At 29.8% G+C, this 21,563-nt stretch overlaps 1 protein-coding gene across 1 annotated transcript; it reads right to left on the minus strand.

Moving 5' to 3' along the window:
- Positions 1 to 9,471: 9,471 nt before the first annotated feature.
- On the minus strand, positions 9,472 to 20,059 carry LOC142226426 (uncharacterized). The gene is made up of 4 exons (XM_075296443.1): positions 19,832 to 20,059; positions 19,416 to 19,532; positions 12,623 to 13,585; positions 9,472 to 9,795 (listed from the first exon to the last, which is right to left on the minus strand). The coding sequence occupies exons 1-4, from the start codon at positions 19,926 to 19,928 to the stop codon at positions 9,599 to 9,601; spliced, it is 1,374 nt and encodes a 457-aa protein (XP_075152558.1). The 5' UTR covers positions 19,929 to 20,059; the 3' UTR covers positions 9,472 to 9,598.
- Between the last annotated feature and the right edge of the window lie 1,504 nt (positions 20,060 to 21,563).

The following is a 21,563-nucleotide window of genomic DNA, read 5'->3' on the forward strand; positions in this document are numbered from 1 at the left end:
TTGATAAAATTTTCTATAGCACTAAAAATGATAAATTATGTAATAGAAATAAAATTTTGACAACATTTTCTATAGAAATATAATTTTGACAAAATTTTCTATAGAAATAAAATTGTGAAAAAATTTTCTATAGAAATAAAATTTTGACAAAATCTCCTTAGATAAGAAATTGTGACAAAATTTTTTATAGAAATAAAATATTGACAACATTTTCTATAGAAATAAAATGTTGACAAATTTTTCGGGAGAAATAAAATTTTGACAAAATTTTCGAGAGAAATAAAATTTTGAAAAATTTTTTATAGATATAAAATTTGGAAAAAAATACTATAGAAATACAATTTCCACAAAATTTTCTATAGAAATAACCCTTTGAAAAAAATTGTCTATAGAAATAAAATTTTAACAAAATTTTAAATAGAAATAAAATTTTGAAAAATTTTTCTATAAAAATAAAGTTTTTAAAAAAAATTCTATAGAAATAAAATTTTTTATAGAAATAAAATTGCGATCATTTTTTTTTATAGAAACCAGCAATTTTGATAAAATTTTGACAACGCTTTTATGGAAATCAAATTTTGACAAAATTACCATACGAAAATTATCTCGCAACGATTCATAATTATTTATACACTAAAAAAATGCTGTCGTTAATCCAAAGATTTCATGTCCTTAAAATACGACTGCGAATTTTTCTTAGCATAGAGACACATTTCTTTAATATAAAGTTTGTTTCCGTGTCTAAAAGTCGATAAAAATTTCACCTTAAAATGGAAGAATATTTTATTGGACTAAAGTCAACTTGGCTTTAATAATTCGGAAAAAAAAATTCAAAATTAATGAAATTAAAATTTTTTGACTTTATACATCTTGGAGAAGACAGAAAATCTAATGTAAAATTTTTTAATTCGCTTATATACGTTATGGAAGCGTGCCTCATTTTTCGCCACTTTTTGAAGGTGTGCCACATTTTGTGCAACTCTTTTAAAATTGCTACGTCATTATGAGACTTTTTTTTTGGAAATTTTTATATTTTCGTATAAAAATGTGTAACAGTTTTCAATAACTTAATAAAACTAAAAATACTTTAATTATTCACCTTCAGTTAAAACGTAACTTGTAACCATGACAAAGACTATGTAAATTATCCGCATATATATCAAATTTATTTTCATTTTGGATTTATTTTTAGTTAATATTTGATGATTTTATTCGTTCGACTTTTTATCCGATTGAAAATACTTTGTTCGATAAAAATTCCCCACTGATTTGTAAAATAGCCATTGAAGGATTATTTATTACCTCTGGACTAATCTCGTAACAACCGTTAAAAGAGATAAGATCCCTATGTGACATAATTTATTCATTAGGTAGTTATCTATTTTATTGATAGAATAAACGGCCATTTTGTGATAAAACAAGTTATAACAAGGGTAAAATCTCTTTGAACTGGCTAATGTGCCGTTTGTCATGGACTTGAATAACATATAATTTACGTGATGGCTGATATGTAATGCAACTAAGTAAAGCGCTATTCTTTAATTCTATTATTCAACAGCAAAAAATGTCGGATATCGAGAGAGCCATCAGACGCTGCATGAATGTGGCCTTGGAATATTTTAGCCCATTCCTGGCGAAGCGTCGTCTTGAGATGATCGTCATTTTGTTTTTTTTTTATAGTGTCAACATTGCTGGCGCACAAGTCCAACGGACTGAGATCCAGAGATTTTGGTGGCAAGTGAGTGGTAGAAATGAAGCGAGGAACGGTAACAGCGCTTGGTTCTTGATGTTTTGATAGATTTTGCAAAATATTCCTCTCCAACTACACCCTCAAAAAAAATCGCTTCTCTAACATATGTTCCAAACATATTTTGCAGGAAGCACATATATTATTTGATACCGCCGAAACATTAATATGTTTGTTTTATGTGAGCATATTATATGTTTGGAAGCATTTTGAGTCCAAAAATAGTATATGCTTGGAAGAATTCCCCAAAGAAGATTGTGTTCATTCCCTCACATAATTTTCACTTCCACGAAATTTTTTAGTTCTTCGCATCTTTTTCTGTAATACAAATATGTCATTTTTTTTTTCAAATGTATATTCTCTTGGTTCCGAATGTCTATTCTCTTTATTCCGAATACTAATTCTAATATTCAAATTAAATAATATTTAGACTTAAGCATGTTAAATTTTTGGCCTTATCATGAAACAGTTTTCCGAAACATCATACAAGCGGTTTCACAGAAAGTGCTCTCATTTCATTCTCTCGCTGTGTTATGTTGATATCTTTTTATTCAACCCTCCCGGTTTCCATCTCTATTTCTTTCTCTATACTAAGCAGTCCATCTCTCTCTGTCGCTCTCTGAACCTTTGTTCATCACAACATATATATGTTTACTCGAAATTTGTAAATTTATATATGTTTACATTCACACATATTATTTTTATGAAACATTCATGCCCAAACATAATATATTCTAACATATTAAAATATGTGTCCCAAACATTTCGTGTTAGTTTAGGAACATTACATGTTTGCACTTAAATATATTGTGTTTAAAAATTGTGCCCGAAACACATTTTGTTTATATCGGAACATATGAAAAACATATTTTTCTAACAGTGTAAGGGGTACTTCATAAATTGTCTATAGAAATAAAATTTGGCAATATTTTCTGTAGAAATAAAATTATGAAAAAATTTTCGATAGAAATAAAATTTTGGCAAATTTTCTATAGAAATAAAATGTTGAAAAAGTTTTCTATAGAAATAAAATTTTGACAAAATTTTCCATAGAAATTAATTTTTGATAAAATTTTCTATAGAAATAAAATTTTGACAAAATTTTCTATAGAAATAAAATTTTGACAAAATTTTCTATAGAAATAAAATTTTGATATTTCTTTAGAAATGAAATTTGACAAAATTTACTATAGAAATAAAATTGTGACAAAATTTTCTATAGAAATACAATTTTGACAAAATTTTCTATAGAAATAAAATTTTGACAAAAGTTTCTTTAGAAATAACATGTTGGCAAAAGTTTCTATAGAAAAAACATTTTGACAAAATTTTCTATAGCACTAAAAATTTGATAAAATTTTTTATAGCACTAAAATTGTGATAAATTATGTAATAGTAATAAAATTCTGACAAAATTTTCTATGGAAATATAATTTTGACAAAATTCTTTATAGAATTAAAATTATGAAAAAATTTTCGATAGAATTAAATGTTGACAAATTTTTCTAAAGAAATAAAATTTGACATAATTTTATAAAGAAATAAAATTTTGACAAAATTTTCTATAGAAATAAAATTTTGAAAAATTTTTCTATAGAAACACAATTTTCATATTTTGATATTTCTTTAAAAATGAAATTTTGACTCTATTTTCTTTAGAAATTATATTTTGACAAAATTTAAATAAAATTTTTAATAAACATTTCTATAGCAAATAAAATTTTGACAAAATTTTCTATAGAGATAAAATTTTGATATTTCTTTAGAAATGAAATTTGAAAAAATTTACTATAGAAATAAAATTTAGACAAAATTTCCTATAGAAATACAATGTCGACAAAATTTTCTATAGAAATAAAATTTTGACAAAATGTCCTACAGAAATAAAATATTGAATAAATTTTCTATAAAAATAAAATTTTGACAAAATTTTCTATAGAAATAAAATTTTGACAAGATTTTCTATAGAAATAAAATTATGACAAAATGTTCTGTAGAAATAAAATGTTGACAAAAGTTTCTATAGAAATAAAATGTTGACAAAAGTTTTTATAGCACTAAAAATTTGATAAAATTTTCTATAGCACTAAAATTGTGATAAATTATGTAATAGAAATAAAATTTTGACAACATTTTCTATAGAAATATAATTTTGACAAAATTTTCTATAGAAATAAAATTGTGAAAAAATTTTCTATAGAAATAAAATTTTTATATTTTGATATTTCTTTAGAAATTAAATTTTGACAAAATTTACTCTAGAAATATAATTTTGACAAAACTTTCTATAGAGTCCACCAATGTGGTATCACAATGGACTGAATAGTCTATGTGAGCCTGATACATCGGGCTGCCACCTAACCTATAGAAATACAATTTTGACAAAATTTTCTATAAAAAGAAAAATTTTGACAAAATTTTCTATAGCACTAAAAATTTGATTAAAGTTTTTTATAGCACTGCAATTCTGATAAATTTTTTTATAGGAATAAAATTTTGACAAAATTTTCTATAGAACTAAAATGTTGACAAATTTTTCAATAGAAATGAAATTTTGTAAAACAAAATTTATTTTGTTTGGTAAAATTTTCTACAAAAATTTATTAAATTATTTTTGGCTCGAGTGGGAACCGTGGTGCTGAGTCCTGTTGGAAAAGCTCAGTTCTTTTCTCCACATTGTGACTGTCCAAAATGTTGTTATGAAACAAACCTTTGTTTATATTTATTATAAAGGGCTATATAGAATATCGATATCAATAAGTAATAATTATATTCCCATGACTATACATAGACTATTGAAATCTGATTTTCTTTAGAATAAAGTTTTGACAAAATGTTCTGTAGAAATAAAATTTTGACAAAATTTTCTACAGAAATAAAATTTTGATTAAATTTTCTATAAAAATAAAATTTTGACAAAATATTCCATAGAAATAAAATTTTGACAAGATTTTCTATAGAAATAAAATTTTGACAAAATGTTCTGTAGAAATAGAATTTTGACAAAATTTTCTACAGAAATAAAATTTGGACTAAATTTTCTATAAAAATAAAATTTTGAGAAAATATTCCATAGAAATAAAATTTTGACTAAATTTTCTATGGAAATAAAATTTTGAGAACATTTTCTATAGAAATACAATTTTGACAAGATTTTCTATAGAAATAAAATTTTGACTAAATTTTCTATAGAAATAAAATTTTGACAAAATTTTCTAGAGAAATAAAATTTTTAAAAAATTCTCAGTAGAAATAAAATGTTGACAATTTTTTTGTATTGAAATAGTATTTTACAAAATATTTTTTTTTGTTTGGTAAAATTTCTAAAAATGTTGGTTTTTTTATTTTTGGCTCAAGTGGAAACCGTGGTGCTGAGTCCTGTGGAAATATTCAAAAGTGCAGTTTTTTTTCTCGTGGCCAAAATGTTATTATAATACAAACTTTTGTTTATATTTATTATCAATGGCTAAATAGAATACCGATATCAACAAGGTGTATGTTGGTTGATTATATACCCATGACTATTCATAGACTATTGGAATTCAACATTATACGAGTAGGAATTTCACAAAAATTGATTAACGAAATGCAATCAATCTTACCGATGACAAGTGTTATGAGTCTATATATGTTTCGATGACATTGATTAAATGGAGTTTTGAAGATATATTATTCATACTCACCAGAAATGTTTTTGTTTTCACATTTATTCCATAAAATTTTTGAGACATACGTAGGATAAGGAAAATTTCATTGGGTTGTGGAAAATTTGAAAAAATAAAATTTAACTATAAACAAATAATTTTTTGTACAATAAAAATAAATTAAATTTAGCGTTGGACTTTCTTCTGTACATCTGTCTAACTGACAAAATTGGCCTTCCGCCATTGTGGTCGCTCCACGCTCCACTACGCTAATCTTCAAATCTAGACTGATCTAAACTGATTCCGAATCATTTTTTTTTATTTTACCTGTAAAGGAAATTATTTTAATTCAATTTTGTATAACTCTTTTTTCATATTTTTATACCCTCCACCATAGGTTGGGGGTATATTAACTTTGTCATTCCATTTCTAACACATCGAAATATTGCTCTAAGACCCCATAAAGTATATATATTCTGGGTCTTGGTGAAATTCTGAGTCGATCTGAGCATGTGCGTCCGTCAGTTGAAATCTCGTTAACTTCCGAACGAAACAAGCTATCGTCTTGAAACTTGGCACAAGTAGTTGTTATTGATGTGGGTCAGATGGTATTGCAAATGGGCCATATCGATCCACTTTTACGTATAGCCCCCATATAAACGGACCCCCAAATTTGGCTTGCGAGGCTTCTAAGAGAAGCAAATTTCACCCGATCCGGCTGAAATTTGGTACATAGTGTTAGTATATGGTATCTAACAACCATGCAAAAATTGGTACACATCGGTCCATAATTATATATAGCCCCCATATAAACCGATCCCCCGATTTGGCTTGCGGAGCCTCTAAGAGAAGCAAATTTCATCCGACCCTGTTGAAATTTCATACATGGTGATAGTATATGGTCTCTAATGACCATGCAAAAATTGGTCCACATCGGTCCATAATTATATATAACACCCATATAAACCGATCCCCCGATTTGGCTTGCGGAGACTCTAAGAGAAGCAAATTTCATCCGATCCGGCTGAAATTTGGTACATGGTTTAAGTATATGGTCTCTAATGACCATGCAAAAATTGGTTCACATCGGTCCATATTTATATATAGCCCCCATATAAACCCATATAAACCGATCCCTAGATCCCTTGGAACAGCAAAATTCACCCGATTCGGTTGAAATTTGGTACGTGCTGTTAGTATATGGTATTCAACAACCATGCAGGAATTGGTTCCTATCAGTCCATAATTATATATAGCCCCCATATAAACCGATCCCCAGATTTGACCTCTGGTACCTTTTGGAGAAGCAAAATTCATCCGATATGGTTGAAATTTGGTACGAGTGGTAGTATATTATATTTAACAACCATATCGGTCCATAGTTATATATAGCCCTCAGATAAATCGATCCCCAATCACACAAAAATTGGTCCATATCAAGTTCATAATTCTATATAGCCTCCATTTAAGCGACCCCCATATGTCAATTCTGGCTCTCTACGTACCGTGCTAGAGTCCATGTCGATTCGTAATTATTTGTAGACTTACCTATACATACCTTTTTTGTCTAATATATACCACGTATGGACTAACTCACAATTTACAAAACGATGTTAAGAAGTTTTAAGATACCACAACCCAAGTAATTCGATTGTGGATGACAGTCATTCGTAGAAGTTTCTACGCAATCTATGGTGGAGGGTACATAAGATTCGGCCTGGCCGAACTTTACGGCCGTATTTATATACTTGTTTATGGATAATTTTAACCCTTTTTATTTCAAATATTTCGAATTTTTGAAAATATTTGAAGTCAAATGTTTATGACAATCGTTTGATCATGCAAACGATCAAAAAATCATCAAAAAATTATACAAATTATTTATTTGGCAAAATATCACAAAAATTTTTAATTTACATCCAAAACACAGAATTAGGACCACAGTGATACAAATTCAGTGCAACGGCTGTCGAAATGGTGGACATCCGTCCAATGACAAGCTTAAGTTAAATTCATCGCGTCCGCGCCAATTTGGCGCCACTTTCGGATACAAAAAGACCATTTTCACTACTTTTTGGCGACGCTTTTTTGCTAGGGTATCATCCAACCTCTAGTGGAGGGAGAAGTTGCTTGTTTTTGTTTTCAAGCAAAAACTTTGCAAGATTTGTCTAATGTACATTGAAAAAAAATCTTCGAGCAATGGACTTATTTATGAAAATTGTTTGTTTTACGCACTGAATTTAAATGTTGTGAATTTTATAGGGTACACTCAAAAAAACGTGAACACACCAGAAGGAAGTTGTAGGTTAATTTGAGAAAATTTTAACTAAACTGTATTACAAACGGCGATATCACGAAAATATCTCAGCAAACAAAAAAAAAAACGCGTTCATAAAAAAGTGGTGAAAATGTTCTTTTTGGATCCGAAAGTGGTGCAATCTTTGCGCAGAAGCTATGAATTTAATAGGCTCTATACCTTACGCTCAAAATCTACATTTTCGAGATTTGAAATCTACTTTTTAGAAGGCAAATAACAGTTGAAATCTAGTAAAAGTGGATTTTGGAAGTGTAATGTGAATGAGGTATAATATGCACAGAAAAACTTTTCACCAAAACAATTCTCATTAAAGTTTTAATTGAATTGAAACAGTCAATAAAAATCTCATTGATTCAACAATTTTTTGAATTAAATCAACAAGAAGAATTATTAATATCAAATAATTTTTTAATTGGATCAATTAATTTTTTAATTGACTTTGGTGATTGATGCTATGATTTCTGTGATTAAAGGCATTTCAAATAGAAATTAAATAATGGAAATGTACACGATTACGAGAAACAAAATCTGGAAATTTTACTTTCAGTTTCAAGAAACTTTCATACTCCAAGAAGTGAGTATGAAGTCCTTCCCAAATGGACCGATAAAAAGTAAATCTTATACAGGTTTTCGAGGGTTTAAGATAATTTCAGGCAAATTGGATAAAAACTACTAGAAGCCCAAGAACCAAAATCGGGATATCGTTTTATATGGGCCCTATAACAAAACATGAACCGATACATACCACTTTCGGCACACCTTTGTATGACCATAAATACCTCTAGATTTTCAATTTCAGGCAAATTGAATAAAAACTACGATTTTTAAAGGGTGATACGGTCAAAATTTGGTCAAGGGAAAACGCGTGTAAATCGGTGAAATCGTTTATTTAAAAAACCAAATTAAATTTCTTTTTCAAGTTCAATTAGTATAAAATTCAGGAAAAATATTCAGTTATTATTCAATGTTACTTTTTCATGGAAAACATGAAGCATGTTTGTCGGAACCATGTTCTTTTCTCGGAGATTATGTATCTGATTTCGGAAAACATTTTATGTTTGACGATAAAAGAATATTTTTGCAACAAAACATGTTTGTTGAAACATGTTTGAAGTGATTATATTCCTTCTCTGAGTTCATGTCCGTCTGTCTGCGAACACATTTTTGTAATCAAAGTGTAGATCCTAGAAGCTAGAGTACACAGAAAAAATTTCACGAAAATTTTTCCAATTAAAATTTTAATTGAGTTTTAAAAAATATTCAATTAAAATTTTAATTGATTCAACAAATTTTTTAATTGAAACAAAAATCAATCACAAAAGTTAATAGTATAAATTAATTTTTTAATTGAATCAATTAATTTTTTAATTGACCTTCAATTAATTTTTTAATTGATACTATCATTTCTGTGATTGAAGACATTTCAATTAAAAAATTATTTGGATCAATTAATTTCGTGATTGAATCAGAATATTTTTTTTTTGTGTAGGCCTAATATTCTTACTATACATAGCAAATTCGGTTGAAAACGATACAGAATCAGATATAGCTCACATATATATCTTTCGTCCGATTTACACTCATATGACACAGAGACCAAAGTTTCACTCCGATTTACGTGAAACTTTGCACAGCGAGTAGATTTAACATTTTTACTACGCATGCCAAATTTAGATATAGCTCTCATATATATAATTCGGACGATTTACGCTCATATGACCACAGAGGCCACCCTTCTTTCGTAATTTGAAAAATTGCATATCTTGCTGATTATAAAAATAATATTATTTAATAACATTTGATATAAATCATTTGTATGGTATATACAATTTTGAGCATACATAAAAAATATAGATTACACAAAAAAAAAACTTAATGTGGAAAGATAATTTAATTCAAATACCATATGGCAGATATCATCATAATGATAAGACCAGTGAAAATGCTAATACTTTGGCCAGAAGATGATTTTTCCTTGTTGCAATCCTTTGTATTGCAAGCACGACACTGATGATTATTATCATCCAAGCAGGTAGCCTTTACTTTTTCATCCGCATCAATCATACATCCTCGAATGGCAACGCCATCTGAAATGAATAGAATTAAATTTGTTAATATGGCAGCACTCTAACACAGGTGTTTACATTTGAAAATTATAAACGAAATGCCCAGAACTGATTGCTGATATATAATACAGAAATAAAATTTTGACAAAATTTTCTACGGTAATAAAATTTTGACAAACTTTTCTATAAAAATAAAATTTTAACAAAATTTTCTATAGAAGTAAAATTTTGACAAAAATTTCTGTAGAAAACACTTTTGATCAAATTTTCGTTAGAAATAAAAATAAAATGTTAGCAAAATTTTCTATAGAATGAAAATTTTGACAAAATTTTCTATAAAAAAAAAAAACGTTGACAAAGTTTTCTATACAAATAAAATTTTGACAATATTTTCTATAGAAATAAAATGTTGTCAATATTTTTTATAGAAATAAATTTGTTTTTTTATTCTATAGGAATAAAAAAAAATTTTGACAAAATTTTCTATAGAAATAAAATTTTGACAAATTTTCTTTAGAAATAAAATTTTGACAAAATTTTCTATAGAAATAAAATTTAGACAAAATTTTCTATAGAAATAAAATATTGGCAAAATTTTTTATAGAAATAAAATATTGGCAAAATTTTTATAGAAATAGAATTTTGAAAAAAATGTCTATAGAAATAAAATGCTGACAAAATTTTGTATTGAAATGAAATTTTTAGCCAAACAAAATCTTTGTGGGTAATAAAATGTTGATAAAGTTTCTAAAGAAATAAAATTGTAACAAAATTTTCTGTAGAAATAAAATTTTGACAATATTTTCTATAGAAATGAAACGTTGACAATATTTTCTATAGAAATAAAATTTTGACAAAATTTTCTATAGAAATAAAAATTTGGTAAAATTGTCTATTGAAATAAAATTTTGACAAAACTTTCTGTAGAAATAACATTTTGACAATATTTTCTATAGAAATAAATTGTTGACAATATTTTCTATAGAAATTAAATTTTGACAATATTTTCTATAGAAATAGAATTTTGACAAAATTTTCTATAGAAATAAAAATTTGGTAAAATTGTCTATTGGAATAAAATTTTGACAAAACTTTCTGTAGAAATAATATTTTGACAATATTTTCTATAGAAATAAATTGTTGACAATATTTTCTATAGAAATTAAATTTTGACAATATTTTCTATAGAAATAGAATTTTGACAAAATTTTCTATAGAAATAAAAATTTGGTAAAATTGTCTATTGAAATAAAATTTTGACAAAACTTTCTGTAGAAATAAAATTTTGACAATATTTTCTATAGAAATAAAATTCTGACAATATTTTCTATAGAAATAAAATTTTGACAAAATTTTCTATAGAAATAAAATTTTGACAAACTTCTATAAAAATAAAATTTTAACAAAATTGTCTATAGAAATAAACTTTTTACCAAATTTTCTGTAGAAAACACTTTTGATCAAATTTTCGTTAGAAATAAAAAAAAAAATTATAGAAATAAAATTTTGACAAAATTTTCTATAGAAATAAAATTTTGACAAAATTTTCTATAGAAATAAAATTTTGACAAAATTTTCTATAGAAATAAAATTTTGACAAAATTTTCTAAAGAAATAAAGTTTTGACAAAATTTTCTATAGAAATAAAATTTTGACAAAATTTTCTATAGAAATAAAATATTGGCAAAAATTTTTATAGAAATAAAATATTGGCAAAATTTTGAAAGAAATAGAATTTTGAAAAAAATGTCTATAGAGATAAAATGCTGACAAAATTTTGTATTGAAATGAAATTTTTAGCCAAACAAAATCTTTGTGGGTAATAAAATGTTGATAAAGTTTCTAAAGAAATAAAATTGTAACAACATTTTCGATAGAAATAAAATTGTGGCAAAATTGGAAATCCTAACAATTGTATGAACTACTCGTGTCCATACAAATAAGTTCAATGTAAACTAAAGCAGAAGAAAATTTTCCTACGATTCCAAAAAATTAAAACAATGATCTACAACATGTTTAATACAAAACAGCAAAAAAAAAAGAAGTCTTAGAAGAAAGAACTATGCTTTTTAAATCTTTTATGAAAATTTTTATCACGAAAATTATTCAACATATGATAAAGTGTTGCATTAATTGTCTGAACTTCTTTATCGATTTTGTATTTGATAAAACAGTTGCGATATCAACGAAAAATTTTCTATAAAAAAGTCTTTTGACAAAATAAAAAAGAAATGAAAATTTTGACAAAATTTTCTATAAAAATAAAATTTTGACAAAATTTTCTATAGGAATAAAATTTTGACAAAATTTTCTATAGGAATAAAATTTTGCAAAATTTTCTATAGAAATAAAAGTTTGCAAAATTTTCTTTAGATATAAAATTTTGACAAAATTTTCTATAGAAATAAAATATTGGCAAAATTTTTTATAGAAATAAAATATTGGCAAAATTTTTATGGGAATAGAATTTTGAAAAAAAAAAAATTCTATAGAGATAAAATGCAGACAAAATTTTGTATTGAAATGAAATTTTTAGTCAAACAAAATCTTTGTGGGTAATAAAATGTTGATAAAGTTTCTAAAGAAATAAAATTGTAACTAAATTTTCGATAGAAATAAAATTGTGGCAAAATTGGAAATAAAATTTTGACCAAATCTTCTTTAGAAATAAAATTTCGAAGGAATTTTCTATAGAAATAGAAATAAAATTTTGACAAAATCTTTTATAGAAATTCGCGATAGAAATGCAATTTTGACAAAATTTACCTTTTAATTAACCTTTTTTGGACAATATTTTCTATAGAGATAAAATTTTGTTTTTTTTTTTTTATACGCTTTTGATACTCACTCCAAATACCATGGAAACAGCCTTCTTCGGGTGAACTTGAACCAGTTCGACATGTTTGTCCCGTCAATGTGTCGGCATCATTCCAGCATTCCTTTTTCTCATCGCTACGGCATACAATGCAAGTAAAACTATTTTCCTCTGCTTCCTTATTGCATCCATCGGTGGTATTGCATTTCTTACAGGAACTATTTTCCTTTCCACATTCTTCGGCATATTCAGCATTGTCATGTAAACAGCCACGATATATACCGGAATTGGTAAGCATAGTGATGCATGACTCTTCGGCATTATAGAGAATTTCCTCCTTACAATCTTTGGCCTCGCTTGCCTGTTGTTCCTTGAAGCAATCCGATCCTTCACATTGAATACATTTTAATTTTTGATTTTTTTTATATGTGGAATTATTGCAATTGTCTGTTTTGCAAGAATAGCAATCTTTGCTATCTTCTGTGGAACCAGAACATTTCGAACCACTATCAGATTTGCAGCCACGTTCAATTTTGGTATCACTCTCGGCTAACATGTAGCACTGATCATCAACATCATAGTTTTGACATGGTTGCGATTTTACATTGGACGTTGTAATATCCGAGCATCCAGATTCGGAACATTGATAACAATGGATACGTGATGAGGGGAATATACCTGTATTACTGATGGCCCCAGAGGTTTTTCGGCAAGTAGATGATGATGCATCGCATGAATCTGAATCGGAGGCACAACGTCTTTCTACCTTCTTGTCTTTGACATTGACAAAACATTCTGTTGCGGAGGTGGCGCAGATATCATTGTATTTATCGGCTGAAGCATCCGTTTGAGAGCAGGCGACGTCATCACCCGTGCATTTTTTGCAGATATTATGGTTGTTGCATGCTGTATCAGCGTTGGCATCACATAGCTTGCAATTGTCACCCGAACATTCTACGTTAGATGTAAAACAACCTCTGGTAATAACTCCATTATCTGAATCGAAAGCGAAAGAGAGAGAGAGAGAGAAAGAGAGTGAGATTCAATGAAAATTAAAAATTGCATACATATTTTCCATACATTGTCTGTAACACAAGAGAACACTGGTTGTGTTGATTTAGAACTGAATATTGTTTTAAAGTTTATTTGGAACGCTGAATCCAAATCTGCACTGCAAATCTATCAGCTCGAATTTTCGAGATATAATCTTATGTTCAAAATAAAGGCACTCCCGCTACATACATTGCAATAACTTGAAAACGGTTCAGCATATTAAATTAAAAACAAAATCCGAAACTCCCAAACGATATTCTCTTTAAGCCGTGCTTACATTGTTTTTCAATTTTCAAAGTAGTTTTAGAGATATCGTTGAAGTTAAAAAAATAAAATTTTTTAAATAATTTTTTTGTTTTTAAAAATTCTTACGGCCACTTTCATATAGCTGCGTTAGGCTTTAACTGCCAACTAACAGAAAGTAAATTTCAAATATCTCCTCTCAGGTTAAATTTAATTGAAAAATTTTCTGCAGTTAAATTACCAACGGAACACTAACGGAGCTTCATGAAAATGGGGGTTAAAATTCTAATTCTAACAAGTACATACGGCCGTAAGTTCGGCCAGGCCGAAGCTTATGTACCCTCCATCATGGATTGCGTAGAAAATTCTTCAAAACACTGCCATCCACAATCGAATAACTTAAGTTGCGGTAAAGCTTGCCGATGGCAAGGTATCTTAAAACCTCTTAACACCATCTCCTAAATTGTATGTAAGTCCATACGTTGTATATATTACATCAAAAAAGATCGATCCAATATGTATATAATTCAATTTGACAAAGTAGACATAAAATTTTGACAAAATTTAGAAATAAAATTTTAACAAAATTTTCTATAGAAATAAAATTTTCACAAAATTTTCTATGGAAATAAAAATTTTGACAAAATTTTCTATAGAAAGAACATTTTGACAAAAAATTCTACAGAAATAAAATTTTAACAAAATTTTCTAGAGAAATAAAATTTTGACAAAATTTTCTATAGAAATAAAATCTTGGTAGATTATTTTTGGCTCGAGTGGCTGAAATGAAATTTTCTTCTCTTTGAGGCTCCGCAAGCCAAATCTGAGGATCGGTTTATATGGGGGCTATATATAAGTATGGACCGATGTGAACCAATTTTTGCATGGTTGTTAGAGACCATATACCAACATCATGTACCAAATTTCAGCCGGATCGGATGAAATTTTCTTCTCTTTGAGGCTCCGCAAGCCAAATCTGGGGATCGGTTTATATGGGGCTATATATAATTATGGACCGATGTGGACCAATTTTTGCATGGTTGTTAGAGACCATATACCAACACTATGTACCAAATTTCAGCCGGATCGGATGAAATTTGCTTCTCTTTTAGGCTCCGCAAGCCAAATCTGGGGATCGGTTTATATATCGGTAAAAGTGGACCGATATGGCCCATTTTCAATACCATCCGACCTACATCGATAACAACTACTTGTGCCAAGTTTCAATTCTATAGCTTGTTTCGTTCGGAAGTTAGCGTGATTTCGACAGACGGACGGACGGACATGCTTAGATCGACTCAGAATTTCACCACGACCCAGAATATATATACTTTATGGGGTCTTAGAGCAATATTTCGATGTGTTACAAACGGAATGACAAAGTTAATATACCCCCATCCTATGATGGAGGGTATAAAAATGGGACAAAAATCACAGTTTTGATCTAGAAAAAAATTAGTTAAATATACTTCGAATAAAATAAGCTCTATTTCATTACAATCGGTGTACAAGTTTTGATTTTGTTCACGATTTACTGAATTGATATAAATCGCGATTTCCATACAAAAATAACATTTTCTAATGTGTAGGTGTTTGTGTGTAATAAATTAGTTTTTTTTATGGTTCTGTTGATTAAGAATTGAATATTGTTTGTAAGGTTATTTGGGACGCTGACTCCAAATCTGCTCTTGGTTGGTTTTCTACCAACTCGACTTTTTGAGATATACCATTATGTTCAACATTAAGGCACTTCCGCTCGAAAAGTCGTGCTGATAGAAAAAACCCCAAGTATAGATTTGGATTCAGCCACCCCAAATTACTAAAAATTTCCTATAAATCATCAAATCAACACAAAAAAAGTTCAATTTGGTTCCCCTGTGTAATCTATGATAAGAAAATTAATTAAAAAACATGTTTGAGGTGATCATATTATTTCTTGGAAAAAAAAAATTGTAATACTAACGAAATCTGTCATTAAAATTGAGCCAACCAAACAATTTCATAGATTTAATGAAACTGTTCGTTAACGTTATGATATTGTCGTTGAATGAAGAAACATTTCATTTAAATAATGGAAAATTTGCATTGTCCTAAAGAATAAGTTTCGTTAGCTCATTTTTTTTTGGGCACATTAAGACTTATTTGGCATAGAGAGTGATAAGCGAGTTGAGATACATGGATTTTGTGACGCGTCTGAGAAAGCATACTGCGCCTGTATATACATATGCACTGTTTCTTTAGAGAATATCAGAACCTCGCACTTATTGGCATCGAAATGCAAGGTAGCACCTCTTAAGACTGTTAGTTTACCAAGGTTGGAGTTATGTGGGGCTGCACTATTATCGAAACTCTTAAAATCTGTGTCTCAAAATTTGAGTTTCACTGTTACTGAAATTTTCCTCTGGTCCGATTCCACAATAACTTTAGCCTGGCTCGACAAACCACCATACCATTGGAAGACTCTCGTTGCTAACAAAATATCTGAAATACTGGATAATGTTGGAAATATTGCTTTGAGACATGTTCCAACCAATGATAACCCAGCTGACATTGGCTCTCGAGGATGCACAGCATCTGAACTTAACTCGAATACACTCTGGTGGCACGGACCAAGATGGCTATTAAAGTCGGCAGAATTTTGGCAAAAAAAAAAAAATTCCTATAGAGAACCTGAACTTGAAAGGAAAATTACTACTTTAAACTGTTAACCTTAAACCCTTGATGACCAAGGACTATTGCGAGTAAACGGTCGCTTAGCTAATTCTGACATTAGTTATAATGAACGACATCCTATAATCTTATCTGAAAAATCCCAATTCTGTAAATTGTTTATTGAATTTACCCACTCAACAGAACTTGAAGATAGACGACTTTGTGGTAGTGAGGGAGGACAACCTTCCCCCTAATGAATGGTGCCTAGGTCGAGTACTGAAGGTCTTCAAGGGACAAGACTCTAACGTACGCGTGAACGTAGCTGAAATCCGCACCCAAAACGGGTTGATAATTCGTCCTATAGCTAAACTTTGCACTATTCCTATTGCTAAACACTAGTTTCCACAGCCGTTCACAACTTAACAAATTTTACGTTTCCAGCCAAATATCTAGCGTTCCAAAGTGCCGCATATGCCACCAAAGACATGCGTTAAAGGACTGTGGAAAATTTCACCAAATGGACGTCCATCATCGAAGAGAAGAGGTAACAGTAAAAGGCTTTTGTTTTAAGTGTCTTTGCTGAACCCATACGCGTGATTGGTGCCGCTCACGGAAAATTTGTCTTGTCTGCAACCAAAATCACCACACCATGCTTCACACTGACGCCACTGCCAACTCCCAGCGGAATACCATCAAAGTCATCCGACACAAGCCGATGAAGTCTCAACGCTCGTCAGCAGGACATCCTTCCATCAGTAATTCACGGCGTAAATCTCAAGGCCACAATCAGCGGAGCCTCATACATGAGCGATTAAGTCCTCGATCAAAAACTCATGTGTTTTTGCCCACCGCATTAGCTCGAGTGTTAGCCCAAAAGGTTTCAGGCAGCGTTCGGATGATGTTGAATTCAGCTGGGAAGCAGACAATTATCCTGAAATCCATCGTAGACCGCTTAAATATCCGTATGACCAAAAAAGGCCAGTCAGAATTCTGCACTTTAAGTCTTCAGTCGTACCACGATGAAACCGTAAAAGTACAAATCACTGGACTTGTCAAAACCCATCCCAACATGGCCCTGCCGGAAACGGCAACGGAAAAAAGAATTCAGTCCATATACAACCATTTGGAGACTTTGACTGATCCCCACTTCTATAAGCCATCAAACATTGAAGTGGTCATTGGAAACGACCAGTTATCTAAATTATTATTGGCTGGATTAATTCAAACGTCTTCCTCCCTGCCAGTTGCACAAAGCACCATCTTTGGTTGGGTAATATCCATCTTTGCTTGGATTATATCATAAACTAAACCAGCCGTACTGAATTGGTAAACATTATCCTTTGTGGAGTATCATTGAAATAGGTTTGGGAGATAGACAGTATTTCCATATTTAGAAGTGTATGTGGAAGTTTTATCTCAATCGGAAGTTTGGTCAGTACAAACCAATTTTTTCTTCAGTTCAAAAAAAAAAAAAAAAAATATAATTGAGGATGGGTGCATGCATACTAACTTTTTCATTAAATTTGTAACAAATCGAAATATTGGTTTCAGACCCTACAAGGTATATATACGAGGCTTGCCATTTATATGCCGGAATTGGGCAACTCTACTGTTGTAAACTGCCGACAGACAGATCTATCGTAAAGCTTGACATTTTTTTAACGTGTTGACTTAAAAATCTTCATTCCAAAAAAAAAAAAAATAACCAAAAATACAAGATCTACAAAATACGACTTACCCCCATTTTCATGAAGCTCCGTTAGTGCTACGTTAGCTAATGAACTTTTAAACCGTGATATCAACATATCTGTCATCTTGCGTATATATTCCATATGCCAGTTAGAAACTTAACTGCTGAAAAGTTTTCAGTTCAAGTTAACCGGAGAAAAGATATTTCCACTTTTCTTTCTGTTAACTGGCAGTTAAAGCCTAACGGAGCTATATGAAAATGGCCGTTACCCCCATTTTCATGAAGCTCCGTTAGTGCTACGTTAGCTAACGAACTTTTAAACCGTACTATGGACAAATCTGCCATCTTGCTAATATATTCAAAATGCCAGTTAGGAAGTTAACTGTTAAAAATTTTTCAGTTAAAGTTAACCGGAGAGAAAATATTTTCATTTTACTTTCTGTTAACTGGGAGTTAAAGTCTAACGGAGCTACATGAAAATGGCCGTTAGTCTATATTTGAAGTATTTTTAATTTAAAATTAAAGATTCAATATATCAGTAAATTTAAAGACGAGCTGGAAAAATTAAACTTGTATCTTAAAGAAATAAATTTCTAGTTGAATATATACCATATAATTAGATTTCAAATATAAATCCAAAAGTCAAAGAGAAACATTATTTATGATTCATTGATGCCGATCCATCTACTACTGAATATAAAACAACTTTCGACAATATATTGCTACTAGTTTTGCTATATATACTGGTATTAATCATACATAAATAGGGGTTTTCTCATATAGGGTAATATTGGCTTATAGAAATTTTCCAACTTATCTATGGCTAACAATAAATATGAACGATACACAAATAAATACTAACTGATAGATAGATAGGTAGGTCGATGGATTTTTCTAGGTAAACCGATATGAAATTCAAAAAAACAATATGATTGATAAGCGTGCAGTTCTCTTTTCCCCACCTACCACAAAATTTCTCTGGGTTTTGTTTAAAAAAAATTAAATATATATACGACAATATTTCTATTTTCAATGATTGACATATTCATTGTAGTTATTAATAACTGTCGAAATATTCAAAGAATCTTTGACAATGATGGAACTTGCATAAAATACTGAAATATGATTTATAATATTATAAAAATTATAAACAAATTTTTGTTTTATGTCTTTTAGGAAGGTACTTACCGTTTTTGGTAAAACATTTGGTGGCTTCATCGCATTCTTTTGCTGGGAGTTTGCTGTAATCCAAACATTCTTGGCTATCCTTCGAGGAACATTGAAAACATTTCATTTTTGGGGGTTCTAAATAATATAGATTAAAAAAATATTATTCCTCCCAGTTTATTTATATTCATCATATCCATCGACTCCATAATTCCATAGCAGACTAAATCGAAAATCTGTTTTTAAGGACACCAATTTGATTTGATTTTAATTATTTCACAACTAGTTTCTGAATTGTGTTCCAAGAAAATGTTGATAGAGATTGGGATTTTTATTTAATTTTTTTATGTTATTTTAAAAATTTAAAGTTCAGACGAACAGTTTTTATAAGTACTTGTAATACACTATGGATTTATGGTATGTATATAATATTGTACCTTCTTGTGCCGATACCATTGTCATCAATAACGTTGCAATATAAACACCAATCAATAGGCGATGTCCATATGTTGTTGTTCCTTTGGTGGTATGCATTTTTTATCAGGTGTCAATCTTATCAATTTAAATTAACAATGAAATCGATCCGTCTCGTTTGCCAACTCCGTGATGGTTTCGCTTTTTGTAATACCTTCACTTTTAACCACAAAATTTCAACTGTGCTTCGATTAAAATACGTCAAAGTGCTTTATACCACATATATGGTTAACTAAAGCATTCTTATCGCGAGATAGTCTCTTAGACCCATTTAGCATGTGGGATATAGTGCAAAGAGTCAATAATGTATACTCTCTTACTCTCTCTCTCTCTTTCTATGGTTACTTGATACTGCACTCTTATTTCCTATTTTGTTGGTGATACCATATGGTGTTAACTACCATAATTTAAATAACAACAACCGTTACAAATATCAACACAGGGTGGGTCACACATGAATAAATATTTTGTTTCCTATAAATAGGATTTTGACCCATCCTGTGTGTATTGCTGTAGTGGGATTCTGTATTCAATTTTAACGATGAACCGCATTTATCATCTGTAATGCGCATTCGAGACTGTTTGTTGTACGAAGTACGTACTCTAGTACGTTATTCGTTAGCCTATCATTACCAGTTTTTTATGGTTTAAAAATCCAACATGCCCAGAAAAAAAAGAAATGTAGTATTTTTCCAAGAAAAAGAACAATCCAACTATTCGGTATTCATTATACCCACCACCATAAAATGGTCCCTATCGGTCCATGTTTTGGTGTAGCCCCCATATAGACCGATCTCCCGATTTTGCTTCCTAGGCGTCTAGAAACTATATTTACCATCCGATTTGCCTGAAATTGGAAAGCTAAAGGTATTTTGGGACTATAAAGAGGTGTGTCGAAAATGGTCCGTATCGGTCCATGTTTTGATATAGCCCCCATATAAACCAGCCTCCCGATTTGGAGTCTTGGACCTATAAAAACCGTAGTTGTTATCCAAATTGCCTGAAATTGGAAATATAGAGGTATTTGAGGACCATAAAAAGGTGTGCCAAAAATGGTGTCATCGGTCCATGTTTTGGTATAGCCCCCATATAGACCCGATTTTGCTTCTTGTGCTTCTAGAAACTATATTTTCTATCAGATTTTCCTGAAATTGAAAATCTAGGGTTCTTTTGGGACCATAAAAAGGTGTGCGAAAATGGTACACATCGGTCCATGTTTTGGTATAGCCCCCATATAGACCGATCTCCTGATTTTGCTTCTTGGGCTTCTAGAAACTATACACGCAAAAAAATAATTCTTTCCTCCCAAACGAAATTTTAGACAAACAAAGTTCGTTTCTCATTTGCTTTTCGCTGTAAGGAAGTGTATTTGGAAGAAAAGTATATACTTTTTGTGATAAACGTTTATTCTTTTCCAGGATGTAAAAACAATTTCATAAAAACATTATTTTCTTGCTAATTGCATTGTCCCTCACATCTTTCTCACATCCACGAGGATTTTTAGTTCTTAACACCTTTTTCTGTAATACCAACAATGTAGAAGAAATTATACGATTTTATAAATTTTTAAAATTTTTTTTTACCTTTCGCCTGGACGGAGAATCGAACCGCGGACCATGCACATTGTAAGCCAACACACTAACCACTGAGCTATGTACCTGTTATGGTCATCAATAGATAAATATCCATATAAGT

Source organism: Haematobia irritans, chromosome 2 (genome assembly GCF_050003625.1).
Source record: "Haematobia irritans isolate KBUSLIRL chromosome 2, ASM5000362v1, whole genome shotgun sequence".
Taxonomy (NCBI): Eukaryota; Metazoa; Arthropoda; class Insecta; order Diptera; family Muscidae; genus Haematobia; species Haematobia irritans.